This window comes from Stegostoma tigrinum, chromosome 4 (genome assembly GCF_030684315.1).
Source record: "Stegostoma tigrinum isolate sSteTig4 chromosome 4, sSteTig4.hap1, whole genome shotgun sequence".
Taxonomy (NCBI): domain Eukaryota; kingdom Metazoa; phylum Chordata; class Chondrichthyes; order Orectolobiformes; family Stegostomatidae; genus Stegostoma; species Stegostoma tigrinum.
Window position 1 is genome coordinate 61224353 of NC_081357.1, and position 21255 is coordinate 61245607.

Sequence of the window (21255 nt, forward strand, 5' to 3'; positions counted from 1 at the left end):
TTTACTGTTTGTTTAAAATCTCCACAAAGGCAAACCAACCCATCCGGCTTTACGACTGGTGCTGCCCATTCCACAAACTGGACTGGTTTGATGATTCCTTCACTTTCCAGCCTCCTGATTTCTGCCCCTACTTCTGCAAATGATACTGGGTGGGCCTTGCAGTATCTTGGAATTGCTTCCTGGTCAACATGCAAGGTGGCCTTGGCTTCTTTGACAGTCTCTAGACCTTCCTGAAAAACGTCCGGGTATTTAATTAGGACTTCAGTCAGGCAGCCATTTTCCAATTGGGAAAATGTTGAGCCATTCAAGGTGAATCTTTCTCACCCATTTTATCCATTCAGGCTTGGGCCAGATCCTTTTACGATAATCAGTGGTAACTAAACCAGCTGCTTCTCATAGGAAACTGGACGCTAAGTTATATCCTTAATCTATAAAAGTTTCCCAGTGTAGGTTCTCAGTCCAGCTGAGGCCTTACACAATCTTGAGGACTGGAGTCCAGGCTGAATTTTGTTAAGGGCCAGTTCTACAGTCACTGATACAGCAACGTCGGTATCAACGTCCATTAGAACCAGGTGATCACTTAACCAGCCGTTCATTTTGATTGGTTCTGATTTGGATGATGCTAAGAAATGTAAATGTTCCAGGCCAGATGTTGGTAGAATTTCCAGGATGTGCACTCTCCCAGGATACCAGCCGATGAGTTCTCTTACTCAACTCAGGTCCAGTGGGACTTTTTTGCTGCCTTGAGTCAGCATACCAGCAGCAACTACAAAGGCCTGCCAGTCTGGATTCTGAAGAAAATGTGAACTGTTTGGCCTAGGCTAGGCTTTGTTTTGAGGTTTTGCTGTGTGCTGACCTCAAGTCCCTCTGTTCAGGATATGTCCTGAGTGAAGCTATGCAACTGTGTTTACTCAAGTGGTGTGCCCCTGGCTCAGTGGGCCTGGCACTTCCATCACACTTCCATCAGAATATCCTGTAACTCATATGCTCTTCTTGCTGTATTTTCTAATGACAAGGCCAGTTATAGTGCCTGTTTGAAGTTCAGTTGGGCTCCAGCTACTAGGCGCTTTTGCCTGGTTACATCATTAATCCCACATACTAAGCAGTCTCATGGCATCTCATTAAGGGTTAAACCAAGTCATATGCCTCAGCCTAGACAAAAATCCCAACACGGATTCTCCTGGTTCTTGAATTGCTGAGCAAAACTGATAGCATCTCAGAATTAGAGGGAGCACAATGTTCCTTAACTAAATCCAACAACTCTTGAAAGGTAATAAAATGTGAGGCTGGATGAACACAGCAGGCCAAGCAGCATCTCAGGAGCCCAAAAGCTGACGTTTCAGGCCTAGACCCTTCATCAGAGAGGGGGATGAGGTGAGGGTTCTGGAATAAATAGGGAGAGAGGGGGAGGCGGACCAAAGATGGAGAGAAAAGAAGATAGGTGGAGAGAGTATAGGTGGGGAGGTAGGGAGGGGATAGGTCAGTCCAGGGAAGACGGACAGGTCAAGGAGGTGGGATGAGGTTAATAGGTAGATGGGGGTGCGGCTTGGGGTGGGAGGAACTCTTGAAAGGTTTTAGTATCTGGGGCCTCAGGAAACATTAGGCTCCTAATAACCAAAAAAGCTGTGGGCTCATAAGCCATCAGGATAATTACTTGTTGCCTTTCATCTGCCCCATGTCATCTGCCCAGTCAAAACAACATAGATACTTCAGTCTTTAACAGCAAGATTGAATGAGTCAAGGTTCCCTGAAAGTGGCCATGGAAGTCGATAGGGTGGTAAAGAAGGCATATGGCATGCTTTCCTTTATTGGTCAGGGAACTGAGCACAAGAATCAGGATGTAATGTTGCAGCTTTATAAGACATTGGTTAGGCCACACTTGGAGTATTGTGTTCAATTCTGGGCACCACATTACAGGAAGGATGCGGAGGCTTTGGAGAGGATTCTGAAGAGTTTTACTATGATGCTGCCTGGACTCGAGGGCATGCGCTGTAAGGAGAAGCTAGAAAAACTTGGATTGTTTTCTCTGCAGCAGCAGAGGCTGAGGGGAGACTTGATAGAAGTCTATAAAATTATGAGATTCATAGACAGGGTTGACAGTCAGAATTTTCTTCCCAGAGTTGAGGGGCAAGTTTTTTTTTTAAACAGAGAATGGTAGGAGTCTAGAACATGCTGCCAGGGGTGGTGCTGGAGGTTGATACAATAGGGCCATTTAAGAGACTTTTAGATAAGCACATGGATATGCAAGGAATGGAGGGTTATGGACCAAGGGCAGGCAGAAAGGATTAACTTAGTTTAGTGTCATGTTTGGCATAACATCATGGACCAAAGGGCTCATTCCTGTGCTATATTGATCTACGTTCTATAATGGCATGCTGCCAGAAATACTTATCCCAACGCAAAGACATTTGTTGCGAGCAACTTCTTCAGGAGTGGATTTTTTTCTCTCGTCACCACTGAAATAACTCCACAAAGGCTGATATCCTGTCACCATGTCACACTTTATTTACATGCGGCGAGCCCTTAACACTGGTCCAGCTCCTGTTCCTAACGTCAACCATGACTCCATGATTTGATCAGATTAACGGCCCCAATCAGCGAACTCATATTCTATGCGGTCCACCAGGCTGACCATCACTACACTGGGTTTCGATGCCTTAGCATAATACACTGAGAGGAGCAATGTGATACCACAGTATTGGCAGAGCAACATCCAGCTCATTCTCTCTAAATACAGGAAGGTTCGTCTAATGGTTATAAACATAATCTGCCTGCAAACAAGAAAAACTGAAAACAATATCAATCCACTCCATATCCAAACACTGGTACATATTGGACTGTTTATTGAACAGCAGGGAAATCTCTTTAACATCTGTTCTACTCACTCCCTCAGTAGTGCAGAATGCTCCTCTGGCTGTTGGCTTCTCAGGAGTATTGTGTCTTTGAAGATAAAATCCAAGGGCATTTGGTGCTGAGTCAAGTCACAAGGAAAGCTTGATGTAGCTATTCTTACAGACATGGTCAAGACATGAACTGCGACACAATCTAGCCACAGGAATTGCTGGTAACCTCAAGAGCAATACTGCCATTGAACTTTCTACAAAGTGAAAGCAGCATGTCATCTGATGTCCTAGGGGTCATTAAAGAGAAGTACCAAGACTGTTTTGATCACAACACCAATGCCAAACTGTAAGACAAAATGTACAATACTTACAAATCTCACAAATCTGAGAAGAAATCATAAGCAAGGAGTGTGAGATACCACCACACTAACCACATATTAAAGGTCAAACTAAGAGAGATGAAGAACCAAGTGGGGGAACAAGTTGAAGAGCTTCAAATAAAAATGCCAGAAGGCCGCACATGAAGGTCTATGGCCTCAAAAACAGAACTGTGACATTAATCCTTTCAGCAGGTAGTGATCGGCTTCCAACAGGCATGAGGTAATCTCTCATTGGAAAGAACAGTTCAGTAATCTTTAAAACTAAGAATTCATGGTGTACAATGATATGATTGAGTCACTTCCACAGCACCACACTCTGGAAGTGTTTGTTCTTGATCTTTTTCAAGTGGAATTCACAAAGTCTGTACAGCAGCTTTCTTCAGCCAAGTCACTGGAAAATGGTAGTATCCTGCCTGAAATATTAAGTATGGGGTATTTAGGTGGTCATGGACCTCACTGATACCTTCTCCCTAATCTGGAACAAAGGCTCTGCACTCTCAGCCTCAAACTCACCCTCATGACTCATCATAGCAAGCAGAAAGGAATCAAGTCCATCTGTGACAATCATTGTGGAATATCAGATATAAGATAACAAAATGTAGAGGTGGATGAACATAGCAGGCCAAGCAGCATCAGAGGAGCAGGAAAGCTGATGTTTCGGGTCTAGACCCATTTTTCTGGATGTGTTCACCTGCTGCGTTCATCCAGCTCTTCACCTTGTTATCTCAGATTCTCCAGCATCGGCAGTTCCCATTATCTCTGAATCAATTGTGGAATATCACTTCTTTCAACAGCAGGAACAGTTCTTGCAAAGGTTATTCTTATTCAGTTTGTCACATATCTCATTGCTTTATGTATTAAGAATTGCAGTGTGGATTCTGTTCCAACTGGATGTTAAATTTAAGCCAAGTCTCCTGAACAGAGCAAGGACTTCCACATGGTGTTTGCTAAACTGGCCAAGGTTTTGAATATAGGAAACAGGGTCATCTGTGGAGGTTTCTGTACAAAACATGGCTGCTCTGAAAAGATAATCAGTGGCATTCCGTCATTTCACACTGGATAGAGTCATGCAAAGTGGCAGTCACTGGATGCATTTCCTGTCACTGACTGCACCAAGAGAGGTTGAGTATTGGCTCCAGAATCAAAGGTCCTGATACAGGAGTACACATTGAATTCAGGACCGACAGCAACTATTTCAGTTTGCAAATGGTCAAAGCTTACACAAAGGTTCCTGATCAGCCCCTGAGTGAACTCTTGTTGGAACACAATTGTACTGTCATAGCACATACTCCATACGCCTGACTGCTCATTGATTGCATTGCCCTAGTCTCAGGACACTTTGGCCCAACAACAAGCTTGAAGAAGACAAAGATGTTGCATTATCATGCCATAGTCAAATACGCCAAAACTCCAAAGTCACTATCAGCAACACATCTCTCAGTTCATTACAAAGGCCTTGATATCTTGTGGAGTATATTCACCAATGAAAATCAACTAATGCAAAGCAAAAGCAAGCTCAAGTTGTGGCAGGCTCACTCCACCTCCTTTGGAAAGTGCATGGAGTTTGTCTTAGAATAAAGATCAATGTCTACTAGGCAGGGTTTCTTACATTACTCTATGGACAACCTACTGCAGCACAAAAAGCAGCTGGAAGCATTCCATAAAAAAAAACAAAAGAACTGCAGATGCTGTAAATCAGGAACAAAAACAAAGTTGCTGGAAAAACTCAGCAGGTCTGGCAGCATCTGTGGAGGAGTAAACAGAGTTAACGTTTTGGGTCCAGTGACCCTTCCTCAGAACCCTTGACATTAGACCCTTCCTGAGAAGCATTCCATCTTCACTGGCTGAGGTCTATGTGCAACATCAAGTGACAGAACGAAGCCCCAGTGTAGACGTTCCTGAAAAGTGCTGCATATCTGGCAGTGAGAGTACGCTCATCACAGCTCAGGTTCACTGAGTGGCATAGCTCTACAGGCAGCTGAGCACAGGTACCAGCACCACAGGAAATCCACACGTAGATAATAAAGACAATCTAAAAGCCAACCTTAGGACTTGCAAACTTGATCGCAATATATGGGGGATAAAAACACCTTGAACTGAACCAAATGGGGAGTGTCTGTCATCAGGGTAGTGAAGAAGTCATTCGGTATGCTTGCCTTTATTGGTGTGTGCATTGAGGGAGGTCATGATGCAGCTGTACAGGACATTGGTTAGACCACTTCTGGAATACTGTGTTGAATTCTGGTCTCACTGCTATAGTAAAGATGCTGTGAAACTTGAAAGGGTTCACAAAATATTTACAAGGATTTTATCAGGATTGGAGTGTTTGAGCTATGGGCAGAGGCTGAAAAGGCTGGGGCTATCTTTCCTGGAGCATTGGAGATTGAGGGGTGACCTTATTGAGGTTTATAAAGTCATGACAGGCATGGCTGGAGTGAATAGACAAGGTCTTTTCCCAAGGGGAGGGGAGCCCAAAATGAGAGGTCATTGATTTAAGGTGAGAGCAGAAAGATTCAGAAGGGACCTGAAGGGTAGCTTTTTCACGCAGTGTGGTGCATACATGGGAACGCGCTGCCAGAGCAAGTGGCTGAGGCAGGTACAGTTAGGTCATTTAAAACAAGTGTACGAATAAAAATTGTTAGAGGGATATGAGCCAAATGCTAGCAAATGGGACTAGGTTAATTTCAGAAATCTGGTCGGTACGGATGAGTTGGACCGATGGGCCTGTTTCTCTGCTGCACATCCTTATGTCTCCAAGTGATTTTAACACTTCATAAGAACAAAGTCTGGTGTCTTCAGGACAAGAAAACAAAGTCAACGTCTCCATCTTGCCCTCCACAATGACTTTTTGTAAAGGAGCAAAACAATGCGATTCTGGGAATTGGAGAAAAAAACTAGTGCAGAACTACCAGGGTCACCGATCTGTTTGCAGTTGTTTGTTTGAAGGGTGAGTGTCAAAATTCAGTGCCATTCAATAAGGAAACCAAAAATGTCCATTATTAAAGGAGCACCATCAGACAGGCACAGGAACAGGGGTATGTCATTTAACCCCTCAAGCCTGTTCCACCATACAATGAGATCATGGCTGATCTGTGGCCTCACTTCATATACCTGCCTTTGGTCCATATCCCTTAATGCCTCTGCTTAACAAAACTTTATCAATCTCAGACTTAAAATTAAAAAGTGATCTTGCCTCCACTGTCATTTGTGTGTAAAAGTGCTTCCTAGCATTTCTCTTGAATGAACTAGCCATAATTCTCAAACTATGCCCCCAGTTCTGGAAACTCCAACCAATGGGAATAGTTTATAGAATCATAGAGTCATACAGCACAGAAACAGACCCTTCGGTCCAACCAGTCCATGCTGACCATAATCCCAAACTAAACGAGTCTACTTGGCTGTGTCTGGTCCATATCCCTGCAAACATTTCTTATTCACATACTTGTCTAAACATTTTTTAACATTATAACTGTACCCGCATCCACCACACACGCTTCATTCCACACACGAACCACTCTGGGTTAAAGAAATTTATCTTCACCTACCCTTTGTTTTCCTGTTACTATCTTAAAGACTTTGATCAGATCACCCCTAAATTTTCTAAATTTGAGAGAAAACAGGCCCAGCTTGCACAATCTCTCATCATATCTGCAGTCCATGTATTATTCTTGTACACCTACATTGTAGTCCCTCCAAGGCAAATATATCCCTCCTAAGGTGTGGTACTTAGATCTGCTCATTGTATTCCAAGTGGGGTCTAACCAGAGTCCTGTATAACTGCAGCATAACTTCTGTATCCTTTCATTTGAGGTCCTTTTAGAATTAAGGGCCAGCATTCCACTAGCTTTCTCAATTATTTTCTCCCCCTATTCATGGCATTTAAAAGAACCATGCACCTGAACCCTAAATCTGCATTGAACATGGAACATAGAACAGTACAACAAAGGAACAGGCCCTTCAGCCCACCGTGTCTGTGCTGACCAGACTGCCATTCTAAACTAATCTCACATGCCTGCACATGGTCTATATGTCTCTTCCTGTTAATGTGTCTGACTAAATAACTCATAAACATTGCTATTGTAACTGTTTTCACCACCTCCCATGCTAGCGCGTTCCTGGCACCTATAGTCCTCAATGTTAAAAAGAAAATCAGACACACAAATCTCCTTTAAAATTCCCACTCTCAACTTAAATCCATGCCCCGGAACTTTTCACCTTGGGAAAAAACCGTTTTGACTATCCACACTGTCATAATTTTATATACTTCTATCAGGTAAGCCCTCAGCCTCTAGTGCAAATGATCCAAGTTTGTCCAACCTCTATAATCCAGGCAACATCCCAGTAAGGATAACACAGAGTGGTGCTGGAAGAACACAGCAGGCCAGGCGGTAACAGGGGAACAGGAAAGTTGACATTTTGGGTCGGGACCCTTCTTAAGAAAGGCTCCATCCTGGTAAACTTATTTTACACACTTTCCAAAGCATCCACATCCTTTCTATAGCGTGGCAACCAGAACTACATAACCTTTGGACACTGAATGCACTTCATATCATCTAGAAAGTACCCTGATCTGTCCTGATTTGGTCCAAAATGGATAACCTCACATTGGAGATAATGGGAACTGCAGATGCTGGAGATTCCAAGATGATAAAATGTGAGGCTGGATGAACACAGCAGGCCAAGCAGCATCTCAGGAGCACAAAAGCTGACGTTTCGGGCCTAGACCCTTCATCAGAGAGGGGGATGGGGGGAGGGAACTGGAATAAATAGGGAGAGAGGGGGAGGCGGACCGAAGATGGAGAGCAAAGAAGATAGGTGGAGAGGGTGTAGGTGGGGAGGTAGGGAGGGGATAGGTCAGTCCAGGGAAGACGGACAGGTCAAGGAGGTGGGATGAGGTTAGTAGGTAGCTGGGGGTGCGGCTGGGGGTGGGAGGAAGGGATGGGTGAGAGGAAGAACCGGTTAGGGAGGCAGAGACAGGTTGGACTGGTTTTGGGATGCAGTGGGTGGGGGGGAAGAGCTGGGCTGGTTGTGTGGTGCAGTGGGGGGAGGGGATGAACTGGGCTGGTTTAGGGATGCAGTGGGGGAAGGGGAGATTTTGAAACTGGTGAAGTCCACATTGATACCATATGGCTGCAGGGTTCCCAGGCGGAATATGAGTTGCTGTTCCTGCAACCTTCGGGTGGCATCATTGTGGCAGTGCAGGAGGCCCATGATGGACATGTCATCAAGAGAATGGGAGGGGGAGTGGAAATGGTTTGCGACTGGGAGGTGCAGTTGTTTGTTGCGAACTGAGCGGAGGTGTTCTGCAAAGCGGTCCCCAAGCCTCCGCTTGGTTTCCCCAATGTAGAGAAAGCCGCACCGGGTACAGTGGATGCAGTATACCACATTGGCAGATGTGCAGGTGAACCTCTGCTTAATGTGGAATGTCATCTTGGGGCCTGGGATGGGGGTGAGGGAGGAGGTGTGGGGACAAGTGTAGCATTTCCTGCGGTTGCAGGGGAAGGTGCCGGGTGTGGTGGGGTTGGAGGGCAGTGTGGAGCGAACAAGGGAGTCACGGAGAGAGTGGTCTCTCCGGAAAGCAGACAGGGGTGGGGATGGAAAAATGTCTTGGGTGGTGGGGTCGGATTGTAAATGGCGGAAGTGTCGGAGGATAATAAACCTCACATTGGATTGAGTGGGTTACCAGAGGCCAGGGAAGATTTGTACAAAGGAGATAACAGGTTGCTGGCTTGCTACTGGAGTGCCGGCTGCAACTTGACTGAAGAAGGTGGAGCCTCTAACCCAGTGAATGAATATGTCCCGCCCACGGACCTGCGCCACCCAAACCACATAGGGAAACCTGCCAGTTCGTTCCAAGCAATCTTAAGCCTGTCCCGCCGCACTTTCTTCCCTGCTGCTGTTAATGATAATGTGGCCCGTTCTCTGTGCTTTAAGGCTTGGCGTTTTCTTGATGGAACTTTCCCTTTCTTCAGCGAAATCGACTGGGTCATGGGGACAGGGTGAGTAGAAAGTTCGGTTGAAGTTCAATTAAAAGAGGGATCTCTCCGAATACACACTGGGAACAAAGTGCGGGCTGGCCAAGCCGAGGGGAGCGGGTGGATCGGACCAGGCATGCACCGAGTGTTTTAACGAAACCCTGTGGCGCCTGACGTCTCCCACCACTATTTAGAATCGAAAACTTCATTGCAAAGTCCGAATGCGTCCATTAATTGTTTTGTGCTCGCTATCCCCCTCCTCTTCCCTGGCTGCGATGTTACTTCCTGAATGTTAGAATGGTTGCTCTGCTCCAATAAGGTCAGTATTGAGCAGGTCTGTTCTGCACTGAAATCTCTTTTTTCGCTTCACAAACGAGGACGTTATTTTGCAAATGGAAAGCAATAAAAGAAAAATCCGCCTATTTCCAGCTGGTTAGCTCAGAGAAGGTTACTTTCTTTCAACACTGACACGCAAGTTAAATATTAGGGCTGTCTGTCTGTCTCTCTTCTAATGTTTACTTTAGAAATAATGAATTTCCTCACGAATTGAAACTTTTAAAATCAGATTGAGAAATCTCTTAAACAGGTTTTCTTCGCAAAAATTCCTCTTGGAAATTGATTTGTTATAATAACTGTGTATATGTATTGCAGAATAAATGTTTCAGGCAATGGATATTGTGCAACTTTGATGTTGATCGAATGTATGGCCTTTATTAATCTGTATAAGCACACTGCCAAGCGGGGAAATTGTAAAGTTGTGTGCTTACCATAGCTTTTGCCAGGGCTATCTGTCAACATTTCTGTCTATTAAAAGAAGGGATAAAAACAGAACTTGCTGAAAAATCTCAACAGGTCTGGCAGCGTCTGTGGAGAGAAATCAGAGTTAACGTTTTGGGTCCAGTGACCCTTCTTCAGAACTGGATCAGAAACATGAACTCTGATTTCTCTCTCCAGGTGCTGCCAGACCTGCTGAGATTTTCCAGCAAATTCTATTTTTGTTTCTAATTTACAGCAGTCACATTTTTTGTTTCTTATTAAAATGTGATGGCTGCTTTAGACCACATGTTGACGTCATTACAAATTAAATGGGTGCAGTCATTTGTCTATATTTCAGAAATGCTTGTTTTGCTTTTTTGAGAGAAGAGAAAGGGCTGGAGTAGTGCTGTCCTTGTGTACGATTGTTTTTCTTTTAATTGGTAGCATGTGTAGATAGAATTGTGAAGACATCTTAGGTCTGTTTTAGCATTGCATTTCTCTGTTACACAATTTTCAGTGTAAACATGGTAACTTGGTCTCCTTTGATGATTATGTTCAGCCTAGCTGAAGAAATAGACAGCTTTCAAAAATAAATCTTAGCTATCATTAATAGATAATTTTACAGTCCCTGAGAAAATCCACACTTTCTCTCTGCAAATTCTCCCAACCCTGTAATCAACAACTTTCATTTATTCAGCACAATTGATGTTTGGATGACTGGAGCATGACCGAACAATGTTTAACATCAAGTCATACAGCATGAAAACAGATGCTTCGGTCCAACTCGTCTGCATCGATCAGGTATCCCATTCTGAGCTAGTCCCATTTGCCAGCAGTTGGCCTATGTCCCTACAAACCCTTCCTATTCATATACCCATCCAGGTGCCTTTTTAAATGTTGTAATTGTACCCAACTCCACCACTTGCTCTAGCAGCCCATTCCAAATATGCACCACCCTCTGCACGAAAAAATTATTCCTCAGGTCTGTCCTATATCTTTCCCCTCTCACGTTAAACCTTTGCCTTCCCAGTTTTGACTCCCCCATCCTAGGAAGAAGGCCGTAGCTATTCACCCTGTCCATGCCCCTTATGATATTACAAACCTCCATAACGTCAACCCTATCCATTTTGGCCTCTGCCTACAGCACATAACGTCCAGTCCCAGTAAATTCATTGTAACTCTCTTCTGTGCCCTCTCAAGTCCAACATCTTTTCTATAGAAGGCCAACCAAAATTGTATGCAGTATTCTAAAAGTGGCCTCACCATTATCCTGTACAGCCACAAAATGACATCCCAACTTCTCTACAGAATGCACTCTCCAATGAAGGCTAGCGTGCCAAATGGCGCCTTCACCATCCTGTCTACCTGCAACTCCACTTCAAGGAAGTATGCACCTTATGATTCACATGAAACAAATTTGGTCTCTTGTGCAGCACTGCTCATTGTTCCAGCATTGGCTGCAGTGAATACCTTACCACTCTAAGACTCCATTCTGAAATTTTCCTGTCATGTTCATCTTTTTTAGTTGCACCTTTAAAACTTACATCTTTCTTTGTCCTGTTATCACTTTAAGGGGTTTAGTGTTAAATTTGATTGATTATGTCTCTGTGAAGCACCTTGGGAGGTTATACCATGCTAAAGCCACAAAAGAGATTAAACTTGTTGGTTGATTGTTTCTTTTGGTACAACTTCAATGTCAACGTGAATAAAATCAGCTAATTGCAATTGGTGTGCAATTATTTGACAACTTTTCAATAAACATCTAAAATTGTAACACGATGTAACCTACAATTGAAAAATAGCGAATAGCAATACAACACACAACAAGTTGGATTGGTTGTCGAACATAGAACGTAGAACAATACAGCGCAGCCCTCGATGTTATGTCGACCTGTGAACTAATCTAAGCCCCTCCCCCACACTATCCCATCATCATCCATATGCTAGTCCAAAGACTGTTTAAATGCCCTAATGTGGCTGAGTTCACTAGATTGGCAGGCAGGGTGTTCCACGCCCTTGCCACTCTCTGAGTAAAGAACCTGCCTCTGACATCTGTCTTATATCTATCACCCCTCACTTTGTAGCTATGCCCCCTTGTACAAGCTGGAGTCATCATCCTCAGACAAAGACTCTCACTGTCCACCCTATCTAATCCTCTGATCATCTTGTATGTCTCTATTAAATCCCCTCTTAGCCTTCTTCTCTCCCAATGAGAACAGACCCAAGTCCCTCAGCCTTTCTTCATAGGGCCTGCGCTCCAGACCAGGCAACATCCTGGTAAATCTCCTCTGCACCTTTTCCAATGCTTCCACATCCTTCCTGTAATAGGGCGACCAGAACTGCACGCAGTATTCCAAGTGAGGCTGCACTAGCGTTTTGTACAGTTGCAGCATGACATCACGGCTCTGGAACTCAATCCCTCTACCAATAAAACCTAAAACACTGTAAGCCTTCTTAACAGCACTATCAACCTGGGTGGCAACTTTTAGGGATCTATATACATGGACACCAAGATCCCTCTGCACATCTACTCCACCAAGAATTTTTCCATTGACCCGGTATTCTGCCTTTCCATTATTCCTCCCAAAGTGAATCACCTGACATTTATCCGTATTAAACTCCATTTGCCACCTTTCGGCCCAATTCTGCAGTTTATCCAAGTCTCCCTACAACCTGCAACATTCTTCCACACTGTCCACCACTCCACTGACTTTAGTGTCATCTGCAAACTTACTAACCCATCCACCAATGCCTGTATCCAAGTCATGTATAAAAATGACAAACAGCAGTTGTCCCAAAACAGATCCTTGAGGCACACCACTAGTAACCGGACTCCAGGCTGAATATTTTCCATCAACCACCAATTATGAGCTTATGAGGTATAAAGGGCTAAGGAAACACAGTTAGCCCATTGGATTAAGGCTGCAGCTTATGGAGGATCAGCATCAACATATAAATGTGGTTGATCGCCCTACTTGGATGTTGTAAATTCTCTGTAATTTTTTTAATGAAACAGAATGCTCACTATGTATGCATCAAGTCTGGAATGTATCCTCTACAAAAAAGGAACTCGCAATTGTAGGCTCAAGATGAGTTGTAACTTCCTTAACCTTGAGGGTAAAGTCTCTACTGAATATATAGTGGCAAACAACTGTAGTATAACACCCTTGGTCTCAAATGACTGCCTAAGAAGATTCATTGCCATCATATATTATTTCACATCAGGTATTAAAGTAAAAGGTTTTTTTCATTTTACTTTAGTCTTTCAGTAGAAAGTATTAATGTCACCATTTCCTTTGTTGAGAGGATGTAGATGATGCTGGTAAAGCCACAAGTTGCCCATTTCCAATTGATCTGACAAAGTGGCTTATCCTTTAAATGTTGAAAGCCTTTCTCCTTTAACGGCTGCAATTCATGGGTAGCACTACCTTGTAGAAATTGCAGTGTGTTTACAGCAACATAATGCTAGCAAAATGCAATAATCTTAGTAAAATATATCTCACATACTGTATGTATGGAAGTATTTAATAAGTTAACAAGTAGCACCATTCAGTACAAAACTTGGCAACCATTTTTCATTCCATTTGGAATTCTGTCATGATTACAATCATGCCAATAAATGTTAGTAAAGATTCAGAATTTTTGGAAAAAAAGACACTGCTCAGCAATTACATGTTGTACATTTGGCATTGAATGATTTCCCTGTGATGCATACCAGATCTGTCCCCACTTGTCAACTAAAATGCGGTTTGATGGTGATTGCCCTTTACATTATGTACTGTATTGGAGTTGTTAATTTAATTGTTGGGTTTTCTTTCTTCTGTACACCTAGAATAGTAATTCAGTTTGCTGACATTAACAAGTGTTGTGTACTTACAATGATACTGATGTTTCTGTAGTACGTATACGTTTTCAATGTATTACATGCATTTTAATGGAGAGTCGCTATTAAACACAACCAAAGAATGTCTTGCATTCTTTTTTGTCTTACTATTATCAACAGATATACAAAAAGGGCTAAAGTACAAATACTTTGTAAATGAGTATTGAGATTTCCTGTCTAACAATCATGCTTGTTGCTCAATTTTATTTACGAATCACTGATACTATTAGTCTCTCCTTGATTGCCAGTCTATGTCTAATGCACTATTCTTAGTGACCTTGTTACCTAAATCCAGCATTTGTCAGAAAGCAAGTGACTAAAGACCTCTATGGTATTATTGGAAAGATGTTTCATCTGTTGGATTTACAACAGTTTAGGTGAACATTTAAGGTCATAATTTTTCTGAACTGAAGAAGAATATAGGATCAACCAACTTGTTTAATTCAATTCAGAAAACATCAGGGTTGACTTCAGAAGAAATGTTAATTTCTCTGAGAAGGAGTTCAGGGGACTAGTTTTTTGAGCAGATATACTTAGTTTGTTAAGCTTCCAAACCAGGAGTATTTAGTTATTCAGTTGTGTAGTAATAGATCCTCATGATCTGCAATACATTTTGGTGTAGGTACCTTCATAATGCTGTTAGAGAAGGAGTTTCAGGATTTTGGCACAGCAGCACTGAAGGAATGGTGATGTATTTCCATGTTGGATTGATGAGTAGCTTAGATTAGGACTTGGAGATGGTCCTGTTTCCACGTGTCTGTAGCCTGTTTTCTTCTGGATAGCAGTGTCAAGGCTTAGAAAATGTTGCCTAAAGAGCCTTGGTGAATTGCTGAAGTAAATCATGTAGAACTTGTACACATTGCTGCCTCTATGGTGGAAAAACTGAATGACACCACATCCTCAAACAATCAAGTGAGCCGCTGAGTCAAGCACCTTGCATATTGTTGGAGCCAGGGTTTTGTTCCGTTACATTTCCAACTTGCTCCTTATTGATGGTGGATAGATCTGGGGAGTCAGAAGGTGAATTACATACTGCAAGATTCATAGCTCTTGTAGCTACAGTATTTATGTGGCCAATTTAGTTCAGCTTCTATTTCACTTTAGTTCTCAAGTTGATAGTTGGGGTTTCCGTTATACCAGGACAAAGGTTGGATTCTCTTTTGTTGGAGCTGGTCACTCCTGGGTACTTATGTGGCATAAATGTGTTGTCAGCCTGCCTGCATATTGTCCAGGTCTTGCTGTATCTGAATATGGACTGAGAAGTTGCAAATGGTGCTGAACATTGTATCATTATCAAACCACATCCCCACATCTGACCTTATGACAGAGGTAAGTTCATTGATTAAATGGCTGAGGATGGTTCGGCCTAGAATATTATCCTAGTATTGCCAACTGGGACCGTACTAAAATAACATAGGAATAATGGCCAGGATATTTTTCCACTATGATGAAGGGAACAGCATACAAGGGCAAGTAAAAACGGTCTGTATTTTGGAGGAGACCTAGGAAGTAATCATGTTACCACAGTATTTCTACTCTTGACCTTGCTGGTGGCATTGGTTACTCAGGAGAAAAGTTTTAATATTGAACAACTTATGCATGGGATCTGGCAAAAAGTATATAATGCAACATTATTACATGGCATTAGGAGTATAGGGCAGTTCATGACCAATCTGGAAAATTTTCACAGAACCAAATTCATTTCAGAGTAATTAGATGAAATGAAGTTAGCTGCACTAGACACATTTGTTCAGTGTGTTGAGTTCAAACATTGCTGTTACCAGGACTGGTTTGTTGAGAAGTATGCAGAAATATGTGATCTCCTGGAACAAAAGTAAGCGTGGAAGCTGCTTATTCTCCAGATTATTTCCAGTATGCTGTGAAATCCAAGGTGAACCATCACAATGGGAGAGCTGCAACATGCATTCAAACAGATGAGAAACACCAATGCCTGATGGTATTCCAGCTGAGGTCTTAGCATTGGCGGGCTTTTACTTGCTTCATGATTCCGTTTAGCAAATGATGCCCAATTGCCAAATCACATCTAATGTTGGAGACAGTTGTAAGTTTTATAACCAGGTGCTGGTTGGCTACTTTGAGTACCTTGCTTCTTGTAAACAGCCGAAGGAATGTGCTGTTTGACACAATCTGCCAGCATTTTAAATTTCTTAAATAAAATGTTTCTTTTCCTCAGCAATACTTAAAGTGGAATGATATTCACAAAAGGAGATAACAACTGATGCTGTGAAAACTATCGAACTATTTTCCTATGGTCCACAGCAGGAAAAGTCTGATATGCATTCTTCAGATTTGCCAGCTTCCTGTGGCTGAGGAAATCCTGCTTGACGCGCTCTGGGTTTAGACCTTCAAATGGAACTTTGGACCTGGTCATTGCAGGAAAATACAAACAAAAATGTCAAGAACACTATCCAGGACTCTTACTTGCGTTCATCAAAGCATTGAATTCAGTAAATCACATGCGTCTCTGCATTTTCTTTCAGAGATTTGGATGCCCAAGAAGTCACCATCCTGCGAATATTTCATGATGATATGACTGTAACTGTCTTGAGTGGAAAATCTGAAAAAGATATCGTTGAAATGTGGATTGGGTTCAAATAAGGCTATGTGATTACTCACACACGACATGAGTGTTTATTCACCTAATTAAGGATCAAGAGCTGCTTGGTGTGAGCATTAAATATAACCTAGATGGGAAACTCAGGAAGACTCTGTTGCCTCCATGCCAAAACTAAAGTGACCACCTTAGACATGTATGATCTGCATTGTCATAGTGCAATGAACAAAGTTTTCAAGCCTCTCTTGATCTCTTCAATTTGACGTAATAGTAATAATATTAGATTTGACCCCGTCAGTTAAATATTCCACATCCCATATACGTTGAAGAAATCTCTGAGATATATTGAGCACACCCCTACCTCGGCTGCATCATTCCCACTCGTTTTGATTTCATCTTCATTGGAGGCCCATTGACTACAGAACGGAAGTCATTGCTGGAAGTGGTGTCACCGTGTAGTTTACCCTGTACAGACCCTCCACTGTGTAACCATCGCAGCTTAGAGGGGATGTTGCTTGGCACCCCACCTTTCTTAACACCACTACTGACGAAATTTAATACCAGATTCATTCAGCCTTCGACAAACCATGGCAAAAGGTATTTGACAGCAAGTTGTGTGCACAGCCCAGACTATCATGGAAGTCACCCTCCTATCCATGGACTCCATCTACACTTCTCGTTGCCATGGAAAGGCTGCCAACATCATCAAAGACCCTTCCCATCCCAGTAATGCTCTCTTGTAACCTCTTCTGTCAGGCAGAAGATATAGAAGCTTGAACACACGGACCAACAGGTTCAAGAATAGCTTCTTCCCTGCCGTTGTTAGACCGCTGAATGGACTGTCTAACTTCAAATAATGTGGATCTTGCTAATATTGATATCGCTTTTGTGCACCTCCTTTGTAACCATAATCTTGTATGCCTCACTGTGTCGAAACACCCTATGACCTACATGTCCTTGTGCGCTATGATGTACCTGTACTGCACGTACTACAAAACTTTTCACTGCGCTTAGGTAAGTGGTTACAATAAATCAAATCAAATCAAATGTCGAAAGTAGGAACAGGAGATGGCCATTTGGCCCTTCAAATCTACTTGCCATTTATTAGGATCATGGCTGATCATTCAATTCAATCGTCTCCCCACTTTTCTCCCATATCCTTTGAACCCTTTAAACCCCGAGTGTTGTATTGCAACACCTTCTTGAAATCATACAAAGTTTTGTTCTCGACTGCTTTCTGTGGTAACAAGTTCCACAGGGTAACCACTCTGGGTAAAGAAATTTCTTCACATATGCTTAGACTGGCCCCAGGTCCAGGACTGCCCTGTCACCGGGAACATCCTTTCTTCACCCACCCAATCTCGATCTGCACAAATCAACTAAAAACCTGGTGTTCTGAACAGTAACTGTTAGACCTTGTACTTCAGTGATATCTAGAGTTTTCCTCAGCAGCACACAAAGGCATTAGAGAAATTTACCAATGGTCCCTCTACCGTATTCTCTGGATTCCATGGGAGAACCATTGAACACATGCTAGTGTCTTCCTCTCTGATGAAGGGTCTAGGCCCGAAACGTCAGCTTTTGTGCTCCTGAGATGCTGCTTGGCCTGCTGTGTTCATCCAGCCTCACATTTGGTTATCTTGGAATTCTCCAGCATCTGCAGTTCCCATTATCTCTAGTGTCTTCCTTGAAGTTCACACAAAGAATATGCGAGTGCAACGGGCTGTGCGTTGTATTGGAATGGCTGAAGAGTGTCTCAGCTTACCAGGTCCTGTTTCTGAACTTTCATCAGCCAATTTGCCAGGGGAGAAGAAAGTGCTGCAAAGACATATTGTGAAGCTTTTGTGAAGTACAGCAGCAGTGACATAAATGATTGGGCACAGCTCGCTACCGATCGTTCTAATTGGTGACACATTGTCCTGTGTCATGCTTTGAATCCAAATGACTAATCATGAAGCAGAGCAGTGGTACAGAAGGAAGTAAAAAGGAAGCAAATCCTGCACTCAGGATCTCACCTTCTGGAGTGACATCCTTCCTCGTGCCCAAAGACTGTTGGGTTGGAAATCGGTCTGTTCAGTCACATGAATGCTGACAGCAGAGACTTGGAACCCTGTATAAATGTTTGTCACAAATCAAGGGATAGTCAACAGACTGGTGATCCAGAAGTCCAAATGAATAATCATGAAAGAAGATTATCTGGAAATCTGCTATGCTTCTATCTCAAGTAAAAAGTAGTGGTCATTAGGTTTTTACTCCCTGGATCAGTATTAAAGATGGATAATGATCCATTTCTCTCCTTGGAACATAAATTCAAATGCAGTTGAGCAAGAAAAAGCCACTATACTCCTCAAGCTCACCATCCTGATGAGCATACAGTACATAATGGATTATGCTATTTACTCTACTGTACCCTTCTGAACAATGAGTAGATCTGTGGCAGTATGCCTTTGCCGTCAGGATTATGTGAACCAGAGAATTATCAGTCTCAGATTTATAATTAACAATTTATCAAGCATCAATTTCCATTTTTGAAATGAAGGTCCAAACTTGCACATCCAAAGACTGTTAGAAGTATTAGCTAAGGTTACTCCTGAAATGTCTGGCTCTATTTCAAACTATACTTCCTCATCCTGGACTGTCCAACCAGTGGAAATAGTTTCTGTTCTTCCAGTCCATCAGTTCGCTCGAATCACCTGGAAATTTCCATCACATTGCTGCTGATTATTCTAAATTCCATTCACTCCAAGGCCAATATATCTTTGCTAAGGTGGCCTTTGCCAAGTTATCAATATATATCTTTGTTCACAGTGCTCCAAATGTTGTCTAACTTGGACTTTGTTTAGCTCTAACACAACCATCAACCACTTGTATTTTAGCACTCTCAGTATAAAGGTCTGCATCCATGAGCATATTTATTTTCTGTACCTGTTCATGATATTTAGATACTCCATAGAGAGAGAACTTCAAGTTTCATTGGGCCTCAAGTGATTCTAAATTTATGTCATTTTGAAAGCAATCTGTCCTGTTCTTTTCCAGACCTGTAGTTGATGCCTTCATTGTAACGTCTTTCTTTGATTTGGTTTCAGGGGTAGCAAAGACAGCAAAAATGTGGCAGCAAATTCCAGAAATTTTAAGTAAATCTTTTTTCTTTACCCAAAAAATGTTCTTCCTAATTTATGTTACAATAGTTTTAATTTGAATTTCACATGATATTTAATACTGAGTGCTGTACTGAGTGCAATGATGTAAACATTATCAGAAAAAACAATTATCAGAAGGAATGGCAGTGTGATATGCTGGCTGTAGATCACTTGTTAGGACAGAATATTGACCTTTACCAGTGTGAGTTATTACATCAGGGTTGCTTGTGTAAACACTGACTCTCTTTATGAAGGAGCATTAAGCACACAAATAAAGCAAAACATTGAGATTCTAAGGAAATCGAAACCCCATTTAAGCAGAGCATCTTTATGATAGGCATAAGTGAAAATGAAGTGCGATGAATTAAACACAAATAAATGCAAGATATACAAATGCTGCCAAAAACTCTTTCTTTGCCCACAGACACGGCTAGTAACTCTGTTTTCTGCTGCACAAATGCTGCCAGACCTGCTGAGTTTCTCCAGAAATTTGTTAGGTTTCATGAAGTAGAATGTTCTATGACCCTTGCACAAATGTCTCTGGTTGTGTTTATTTATGGGTGACTGTGGTTGCTGATTCAGCTTTGTTTTTAAGACCAACGAACTTCAATGTGCTGACCTATTGCAATATTTCTACCAGCACTGGGAAATTTCACATCCTTGCACAGTGCTTCTCTATTGCACATGTGCACAAAAGCTATTCGGTGAAGCTTTACCAAACTAGCTTTATAATCAAAGTTTAAATATGGTCATTCTACCTTGCCTAGAGCCAGAGAATTGAACTTTGAGGCTAAATAATGATATGGCTGTTGCTAAGAAGTGGTAGTGTAGTCTATAAAGTGGCATGTATTTTCTTGAAAATATAGGTTCAAGATTTTTTCTCCCCCCCCAGAAAAGCAAAAATAGGACAATTCTTGGCACCATTTTGATTTGATTTGATTTGATTTATTGTTGTCACATGTACCGGGATATTGAAAAGTATTGTTTTGTGTGCTATCCAGGTAGATTATAACTTACAAAACTACATCAGAGTAATGCAGAATATAGTGTTACAGCTACAGAGGAAGTGCAGAAAAAGATCAACTCTGACATATGAGAGGTCTGTTCATAAGTCTGATAACAGTGAGGCAAAAGATGTTCTTGAATGTGTTGATACGTGTTTTCAAATTTTTGTACCTTCTACCTGATTGCAGAGGCTGGAAGAGGGTATAATCAGGGTGGGAGGGGTCTTTAGCCATGTTGGCTGCTTTGCCAAGGCAGAAGAACTAGTCAATGAGGTCTCATTTTCATTCCAAGATGGCATTACTTCCTGGAAATGGCCCAGCTCACTCTGAAATGAAGGCACATATTGCTGGCTGCAGATGTAGGGTAGGTGCAACACTTGTCTCTCTGCACTGGCAATATAGAGAGATTAATTAAAAAGCTAAGGAAACAAGAAGCAGTCCTCCATCTCTTCCCCCTTACCTTGCTCCCGCACACACTCCCCATTCCCCATCCGTGCCCACTGTGTCATAACACTTTTTTGAACAGGTTGACTGTAAACCTACTTTGGAGATCCTATTGTGCTGTGGTATTGTCCTTACCACTGGATCAGAAGGTTCAGGTTCAAGTTCCACCTACCACCTAGGTTTGTCATAACGATGTGTCTGAACAGAGTAATTAAAAATATTTTTAAAGTTTTACTTATTGATTACTCACTATTC

General features: G+C 42.3%; 1 protein-coding gene across 3 annotated transcripts in view; it reads left to right on the top strand.

Annotated features, from left to right (window-relative positions):
• The first annotated feature begins 9050 nt into the window (after positions 1-9050).
• Positions 9051-21255, top strand: part of dcbld1 (discoidin, CUB and LCCL domain containing 1) — a 112149-nt gene continuing 99944 nt past the window's right edge. For all 3 annotated transcript variants that reach the window (XM_048531116.2, XM_048531118.2, XM_048531117.2), the window contains exon 1: positions 9051-9222. In XM_048531116.2, the coding sequence (XP_048387073.1) occupies positions 9126-9222 (97 nt within the window). In that variant the 5' untranslated portion in view covers positions 9051-9125. The remainder of the gene's footprint in view (positions 9223-21255) is intronic.